This window comes from Thunnus albacares, chromosome 12 (assembly GCF_914725855.1).
Source record: "Thunnus albacares chromosome 12, fThuAlb1.1, whole genome shotgun sequence".
Taxonomy (NCBI): domain Eukaryota; kingdom Metazoa; phylum Chordata; class Actinopteri; order Scombriformes; family Scombridae; genus Thunnus; species Thunnus albacares.
In genome coordinates this window covers 19,901,335-19,910,747 of record NC_058117.1, presented here as the reverse complement: position 1 = coordinate 19,910,747, position 9,413 = coordinate 19,901,335, and the positions used below count along the sequence as shown (strand labels likewise).

The 9,413-nt window shown below is 41.1% G+C and overlaps 1 protein-coding gene across 1 annotated transcript; it reads left to right on the top strand.

The window, feature by feature from the left end:
• The first annotated feature begins 1,836 nt into the window (after nucleotides 1–1,836).
• Nucleotides 1,837–4,710, top strand: neurod6b (neuronal differentiation 6b). Its single transcript, XM_044368473.1, has 2 exons — nucleotides 1,837–1,945; nucleotides 2,328–4,710. The coding sequence occupies exon 2, from the start codon at nucleotides 2,333–2,335 to the stop codon at nucleotides 3,335–3,337; it is 1,005 nt and encodes a 334-aa protein (XP_044224408.1). The 5' UTR covers nucleotides 1,837–1,945; nucleotides 2,328–2,332; the 3' UTR covers nucleotides 3,338–4,710.
• The last annotated feature ends 4,703 nt before the right edge of the window (nucleotides 4,711–9,413 follow it).

Sequence of the window (9,413 nt, the reverse complement as noted above, 5' to 3'; positions counted from 1 at the left end):
CAATAAGGGTGAATCGTATCGGACCACATTGGTAGTTGCTTCATATGTATCTTTAATGTATCGGATTGTTGGCAATGCATCGAGATGCGTATTGCATCGGCCTCAGTGATGGAGATGCACATCCGTAGAACATGTTTGGTGCCTCACATCTCCACTCAGGTTAAGTGTATGCACATTCACCAGAGTGTGTGTATGTGTGTGTGTCTGTACATGCTGTCATTGTCACTGCTGAACTCATTGTTGCATGGTCTTTCATCCTCTGAACTCACACCAAGGTGTAATCAACATGCTGTGCCGGGCCCAAACTGCTGATCGATGTCTTGTAATGTCCAATATAGAGAGATTGATAAGTCCCTTTAATTGATTCTCCTTGCAACAAGGTCATTCACAGGCTTACATTTGTGTGTGTGTGCTTGTTCCACATAACTGAGAAGTGCATATACCCATATCGAGTGCCAGCTGTGCCCCAATGTGGATTTGGCAGTGTGCCACTGGGCCTTTTCCATGGGGTGTGCTTAATGTCTGTGGTCCTGAGGTACCACAGCTACCAACACTATGCACGCCCCCCTGGTATGCTCACATCATGCTCCATGTAAGGTGCGTGCTGGAATTTCTTTACCCAGTTTATATACTGTACATTAACACCACATACTCTGTGTGACTGTCTTGTGTTTTGTTGACTTTGATTTTACTTCCTCATTGTTTATTAGTGTATTTTTTTGTTTTTTATGACCTTATTAAAACCTAGTACTGTGTGTATAAATGTATTGAAGTAGTGACTTACCTGTGCCACAAACTGGACTTGCACATTTGAATAAGGTGACAAAATACAGAAATAACCGTATGGGCTTCTGTATGTACGAGCAAATTTTGCTTTTGTTCGCTGATTTGTTTGCTGATTCACTGTCAGAGAAATGTACAGTTTGTTACCCTGCAGAGTGATGTTACTTACGCTATAAAGCAGAAATCCAAGTAGACTCATTTGAGAAGGTGCACAATCACAGATACAGAGCATATGAAAACCCACTGTATTTAACCATGTTTACATATACAGTTTTTTGGGTCTTTGAAACCCCAAACAAAAGCAATGTGTCATTTTCAACTGTTCAAAATCATGTTTATAAACAATTCTCACAAAATTATTAAAAATTGTGAAGTATCAAGATGATAAAACAAGTTTGGTTTTTTTTGAGCTGTTAAAGAAGGCCCCAAACAGAACCTTAACCTACTTGGATATTTAAATCTTCTTGGTCCCAACATAACTTACTGCAGATCCCTGTCAGAAATGCTTTTATAATTGATTAAATTTAATGTCACTGAATTATCTATAAGTATAATGAATAAACAAGTGAAAACGTAATCTATCTATCTATCTATCTATCTATCTATCTATCTATCTATCTATCTATCTATCTATCTATCTATCTATCTATCTATCTATCTATCTATCTCACCTGTTGAGAATGACTGCAATCTCTCCTCATTCTTTCCCAGACAAAAAGACATTAATTCATCTTTCTTACACGGAGAGATGCAGATATTAGTTGTTATCCCTCTCCAGTCTGTGTTTTTGACGGTAAACGCGGGCCTCCCGGTGCCCATTACCGGAGCTGCCAGATGATCGGTACGGAATGGAGGTCCCATGGGAGACTGAACACGTGGTCTAGGCTGCCACAAGACGTCAGCGGCAGATGGCATGGGTACCCGCTGTTGGCATGAGTGTCATTCCTCAAAGAGAGAGGGAAGGTGAAGATAGAGAGAGAGAGAGAAGGGGAGAGAGAGAGAGGGGGGAGAAAGAAGAGCAGAACACACACAGCAAAGCAGAGAAAAAAGAGGGTGCGCAGGTTCAGCTTTTTCTTATAATTTGTTGGTTTGCAAGAGAAGAAGCTGCGGCGCAGATTCAGAGGAGATATTTGGGAACATGCACGGTGCACGCTGACCAGAGGTAAGTATTACTAGCTTTATATTGCTTATGCATTAATAGGCTTTTGTTCAGAGTTCAGGTGTGCAGAATGATTTTGTACTGCGCTTTTGCTAAAAAAAAACAAACAAAAAAAACCCCGAAGTGGGTCGTTATCATGTGTTATTACCAGATATCATGTAATAAAAGGCTTAAAACAAGGTTCTATTGCTACAACAAGTCCAAAGACAATGAAGTTGAGTGCCTTTGAAAAGGTAGAAAGCTGTGACATTGGCCTCGCTTGCCAATTTGTTCCTCTTCCTCTTGGGAGGACCCATTCACAAGGTAATTAACTGACAACCTTCAAAAGACGTCGGTGGTGTATACTCTGTCCTTATAGTTTATGTTCTGGCTTTGATTTTTACAGGAAATATGTTGACACTGCCTTTCGAGGAACCGCATATGATGTGCGAGCCACGGTTTGGTGCCAAATATCCCCGTGAAAGCTTACCTGAGAGCCGGGAGCAGGAGCGACAGCACAACCCGGACAGGTCCAACTCAGACATGAGGGAGGCAGAGGGCGACATCTCCGACAGAGAGGAAGATGAGAGAGAGGACGATCAGGATGAGGACGGGCTTCCTAAAAAGCGAGGCCCCCGGAAAAAGAAGATCAGCAAGGAGCATATGGACAGGTCTAAACTACGGCGTCAGGAAGCCAACGCCCGTGAACGCAGCCGGATGCACGGCTTGAACGACGCCCTGGAGAGCCTGCGTAAAGTTGTGCCGTGCTACTCAAAAACTCAAAAACTGTCCAAGATTGAGACCCTCAGACTGGCTAAAAATTACATCTGGGCCCTGTCAGAGACTCTGAGCGCAGGGAAGAGACCGGACCTCCTCACCTTCGTACAGACTTTGTGCAAAGGATTATCCCAGCCCACCACCAACTTAGTGGCCGGTTGTTTGCAGCTGAACGCGAGAAATTTCCTCACAGACCACAACGGGGAGGTCATGTTCTCTGGCAGATCGCCATACGATGCTATGTACTCGTACCCAGGCTCAGACATGAACACGCCCCCCGGCCACAGCGGCGGCAGCTTGGACAGCAGCGCCAAGCCGTTCCGTCACTACAGCTACAGCGGCGCGTACGAGCCGTACTACGAGAACCCATCCCCAGAGAGCAGGAGCCCGCATTTCGACGGCCAGCTGAGCCCGCCGATGAACTTTAATGGGATTTTCTCCCTAAAACACGAGGATCCACCAGACTACGGCAAAAGCAGCCACTATGGCATGCGCTACTGCAGTGCGCCAGGACGCGCGGCTCTTGCGCACAACTCCATGTACAGAGTGTCCCCAGAGGCCCGTTTCCCCTACGATCTGCACGTCCGCAGCCAGTCCTTCCAAGCACAAGGGGAAGTTAATGGCTCTTTCCACAATTAATCAATCAGCTGGACAAAGCTCAAGTTTCAGAAGCGATGCAATTTCCCCCCGCAGATGTCGAGAGTGAAACGAAATGGACTCCAGACAGGCTGATGCACTGCAAAAATGCCAATTTTAAGAAATAATTTTGTGTCATGTATCCAGTCTTCTTTTTCTTTGAAACACGATAAAAAAAATCTGCACCTTAGATTTCACTTATTCGGTGATTCATTTGTGTCAATCTGAGGCAAACAGAGGAACAGCAAGAATGTTGTTTGGAAACAAATTAAATTATCTCAGTCTGAAGGCAGATCTTCTCCTTCGTTGACAGAAAATTAAGATTTGATGGCTTAGTGCCACATGCTTGTTTCCAGTGGAAAACCACAAAAACTCAAATGTAGAATAATTCGTTAAAGATAAGAGATTCTGAGCAATTTGTATGTTCTATCTAAATTACCCTGGGTATATATAATCATTTGTCAGTGCTACAGATGTCGGTCATGCTGTGAGGTGGATGACGATGATACAATGCACGTTATTTTGTTTTGGTGGTTATATTATTAGAAATCGGTAAAAAATGAGCAAACTAAATTCAGCCAAATGAAACAGCGGGGAAGAAAAATCTAACAATGTTTCATCATCAGGGAAGTTTGCTGAGACATGATTGGAGTTCAGAGATTCAGTCTGTTAGCAATAAAGGTCAATTGAGCTATGCAAGGCAGCCAAATGCAATCTTTGCTTATAAAAAAAGAAAAGATATATGTTCCTCTCACAAGACGTTTCTCATAATCTAATATCTACTTAAAATGATGGCAATTATACAAAATTCAATATGATCATAAAGTTTGGAGACGTGCATGTGTTTAGGAGACCTGATGATGATGTCATCTGAATTGGTCATATAAATACAGGAAGTTGTGGGGAAAAAAACATAAAAATTTGTATGTGGAGTAAATAGTGTGGTAACGAGGTGAATGTAAATTGTATTTATTTAAGCTTATTTATTATAAGTCCGTCAATTTGAATGTTGATAATATATTATAAAAAATATTGTACATTTCAGCAGTGTTACCTTTTATGTGAATTTCCATAAAGTTTTTTTTTTTTAAATTTATTGTTGTATATTTCACTACAGTTTTGCTTGAGGTCGAGCACTGGAAGGAAAATCATTTTGTGTGAGGTGAACAGTTTCAAAACAATATGAATCCGAACAACATGCCTTAAAAAAAAGGGAGATGATGACCATCAATATGCAACGAAATGAAAGTTTTTGGATAGTTTGATGTGAACCTTTTACACTTCCTTGTTCCTGCTGAGGAGCAACTGTGATGCACTTCATGTATTTCTGCACAATGTTGGTGACTGTACTCTCATAAATCCTGTTGATTTTGTAACTTTGAGATATATTTTTATTTCTCTCTCTTTCTCTCTCTCTCTCACACACACACGCACACACACACACTTACACTCACGCACACACACACACACACACACACACACACACACACACACTTCTGAAAACTCGTTATGGATCGAAATATTCGTGAAGTAATGTGTTAAATGTTTTGTGATGTGTTTTGTCGCTATAAAATGAGGAGAGGCTGTGAGAGGCTTTATGTTGTAGCCCTGCAGCTCCTCAGCTTTCTGTGGAAGTGATCGACAGCAGACGGCAATTAAAAAAAAAAATGTTAGAAAAATAAATCACGATAAAAAAAAAAACGCCCCGGGCGTAATTTTATTTATTTATTTATTTATCAAAAAATTGCATCTTGTAATAATCTAGTATAATTTCACAGGCTTGAGGTGTGTGGAGGCCTGTTTCAGCACAGTTCACAGAAACAGATTTTTAACAGGCTATGTACAATTTTAAAAAATGCATTTCAATCATTTTCTATATAACAAGTCAAACCCTGGTCTTAATTGGGGGATTTGTAATTACGCATTATTGGATAAAATACAATGAAATGATGTTAAATCTCACACAGCCAACAAAGTTTGGTGATTCTTCCTCTGAAATACGCTTGTCGATATAAATTGATTTAATTTCAGTTGATCAGAAGGCTGATTTGTGCCCATGAGGTGTTGGATGTCAGCCAGAGAGCACAGACAGTCGATCCCAGTCCTCCCAGTTAGAGGAAAAGTGTAACTGGTAATCTCTGGAGATTTAATTTCGAAGAAAAGGTGATAACTGTCTGTTTATTTTTTTTTTCAGGTCTTAAAAAACAATTTGATTTTGCTCTCCAGCTTTTTTTATGACTCTAAACATCAAGAAAGAGATTTAAATGAGGCTAAACCAACTTATTCCCCTTTATTTGCGGCATGTTTATTTACAGAAGTAAAATATATAAATACATGAAATAATTTAATATAATCAATTGAAACAATATGAAGCTGATGTTGATGAGATCATGTAGATTAAGTCATTTATTTGTGTTTACATCGTGTTTATATCCGGAGGAAGTTGTTAAATTATCGACTATCTTACTTTCACTGTTAAAGATGTGCATTTTCACTTTGGGGTATTATCATCAAAATATTCTGAAAACCGTTCACTTTATTATTTTTAGTATTATTTATTTATTTATTTATTTCAGGATGTAATCATTAGAAAAGTTGGAATAGCAAGTTGGCCAAGGACGCGCGTGTGAAGGAAGGCAGACGCGCACTCGCAGCCACGATGCAAGAATAGTTTAATAAGTTACCAACGTCTCGACATGACAGTCTTCTACAGGGTACCGAGGTACATAACAACTCAACAGACATTATATAGAATATATTATATAGGACACAGGTGTGCTCTATCAATCACATTTACATACTGTAGGAGGACAGACGCACACACGCACCTGCTCAGGTTATTTCTTTTACGCCAGTCAGATGGCTGGTATTTAAATTGATCAAATTCTTTTTAAAAACCATTTAGGACCAAATTCATATGTAGAGTGCGAAAGCAATATGAAGAAAAACCTTAAACTGTAAGTACAGTTTAGTCAGTATTGGATAAAAATGAAAATATGTCTCTTTCAAAACCTTCAAAACTCTCTTTGAATTTTTATGTTGGAATAATTGAAGCTTTCGAGAAGAAGACAGACATATGAGAAATATTTTTGTTGTTTAAGGAAATCAGATATAAACTGAGAGTGAAAATGAGCTTGGCATGTCTGTAATTACTTTAGTAAAAGTTTATCTTTGCAGCAACAACAAACACAACTATGAAATCATATTTCACAAATGACAAGGATTTCCATCTGGGCCCTCTCAGGCCACTTTTGAGCTTCAAATAATTGTCAATGTTGTTTTTGTAGCTCAGTAGCTACTTAACCAAAAGACACCTGTGTACTTATCAGGATTCAAGTTACAGTAACTTTCTTTTTTGTTTTGTTTTGTAGAAGTTTAACTAATGAGAAAAAGGGAAAAAAAGAGTTGGTGTTGTAAATCATCATCACCAAATTGTACCGTCTGATGTAATCTAATGTTACATCATTATTAGCATATTTGTTGCTTTGTTTTTACAGATGAACATGAAAATTTGCATGATTATGAAGTAAGACATATTAATATTGTGCAGATTCACAACTGTAAGAAAAAAAATATGAAAACACTAAATTAGGCCTGGTGGAAGCTGCTCGTATAAATGAGTATTGACTGGTTATTCAATAGAAATCATTAAACAACATCCCATTTTCAAAAATTCTTCCTGTTGATGTGACTGCAAAGAATTTCAAACTGTGCTGGGATTTGCTTCATGTTGATTTAGATAATGAAATAAAATGCTGCATTTGGTGAAATGTGCTTATTACATTACAGAAAAGAATCACAGCAAGGCTGAAAAACCACAACTTCAACTAATGTGACAAGAAAATTAGAAAAAGCGATTGTTTTCCTGACTTCATTCCCTCACTCCTCCTCTGTCTCATCATTAAAACTGGAAGACTGGGTGGCTAGAGGTCCCTTTGGGGTCCTTTGTGGGTTAGGGGGCTAAAGCACCTCTTTACCCCCCTAACCCACACGCCACCACCAGGCCTTGTTTGTCCCATGCAGAAAGATTCTCACCTCGTCTGTCTTGTTCCTGCTTTTTCTACCAGGCTGGGTGGTGTGTGTGTGTGTGTGTGTGTGTATGTATATGGAGGGTTCAAATCCCTCTTGAGGCCTCCCACGGGAGGCAGACAAGGGTGGGGAGGAGTGGAGAGGAGTGGAGGGAGGGGGTGTTTCACGCCCACAGGGTCCACGGGGTGGCGTGCGGCAGTTTAGCACGGGGTCAAACGTGTACACGTACCCCTACATTCATGCAGCTCATTAAGCTGGGTAGAGAGAGAGCGAGAGAGAGAGGTAGGGGGAGAAAGAAGCATAGGCAAAGAGAGAGCATATGGCCCAGCTCTGTGTGGGAGGTGAAGGACAAGAATGGGGGATATATATCGTATAGAGGCGCATTTGCAATCCGAGACATTGTATCATAATTAGTGCAAAACAAACATTGTGTTTCTATAGGGATAAGTTGCAGAATGAGGTCGACAACAATCATCTGAGAAGTTGAGAAAAGTTTCATGCAGTCACCTGTCACCTAACACAGCTCCATCTTTATGTGTATTTTATTTTGCAGTATATTATGGTAATTTATTGTAATCACGAGCCTTTTCCTGCAATGTCTAAAATCTGAGTGCCAGTCAAGAAAAAAATGAAAATAATGTTCCCCGCCATGTCGTCAGGCAAGCATCCTCAAATTTCGTGCCATTCCCAAGCCCCAGATGGTGTGGGATGGGTAACGTTCCCCCATTAAATTCCTAATAATCATTTCTCCTGCGGAATCGGGGGTGGTGGCGGTGGGGATGGAGGAGGGTGGGGTGCGAGTGTGTGTGTGTGTGTGTGTGTGTGTGTGTGAGGATTGGGTTGGTGGGTGAGGGGAGTAGAGGGATTTGGTGTTTTAATTAGACAGATTTAAGGAGCTGAACCCCCCCCCCCCCCCCCCCCCCTCAGTCTCTCTTAGTGTGTATGTGCGTGTGTGGGGAGGGACTCAGTTTCATTTGTGCTTGTGTTTCTGTGTGTCTGTGTGTCTGTGTGTGTGTGTGTTGCAGGTCACGGCAGGGCTGATGCTGCAGTGGAGGAGGCCTGACACTCCAGTACTATGGGCCAGGAACTCATTAACGTGTCAGATTGGTGGATCAGTCTCTCTGGCAGCCGGCCCGGCCTCTCACAGGAAGTACTTTCTCTCTATCTGTGAACTTGGCACCGAAAGGTTAGACAGGGTGGGAGGGAGATGTGGGGAATATGTTGGCCTGAAGAAGAGAGAGGAGAGAGACAGAGGCATTCATTATAATATTTGGTCAGATTGGATAAATATTGGGTGAAGGATTGCAGTTTAAGAGCTGCTTTTATCTGGCGGGGAGTGGAGATGAATGAGTTATGAATAGTAGCGCTGGTTTCCATGGAGTGAGAGAGGCAGAGTGACTCCTGCAGTTGCACTATTTTGGAGGTGGAGATATGCTAAGTATGTGACAGGAGCATCTGTCACTACATCACCTTTGTGCTTTGTGCTCTTGGTCTAAGGGTACTCTGAGTGGGTGTAGTATGTGTATGTGTGAGAGAGCGTGTGGCTACAATAAGAGAGAGTATATAGAGTGGGTTTGGGAGCAGCTGGGAATCAGGGGTGTGATCCTCTGACACCCCAGCAACACCCTATTTCAGGGCAGACTGAGAGGCGCGGGTGCTACTGGGTGAAGTGGTTTCGATTCCCTCGATTGTGAATATGAGCATCTGGCAGTCATGACTGCACTGCGGAGTGTTTGCATGATAGTCAGATAGATAGATCCTCCTAAATACATTACAGCTTTTCTCAGTTGCTTTGGCTATCCTGTAATAAAACCATTATTTTTGCAAATCCACAGTTCCTTTTATTTACAACATAGTATACATTTCCTCTCACTCTCACATACTGTAGAATCCAAATGTGTAAGAGCAATTATCTTCAATTGGCCCAGTGATGCACTGAGTTAATCTTGAAAATGTGTAACCCTTTGCACTTGATGGAGGCAATTTGCATCACTAAGTACTCTTCTTCTTCCTAGAGTCATAACTCAGTTAAATTTGAACACACAGACAA

Coding starts and splice junctions, on each gene's coding strand:
- neurod6b (XM_044368473.1), top strand. CDS start 2,333: ATGTTGACACTGCCTTTCGAGGAACCGCATATGATGTGCGAGCCACGG.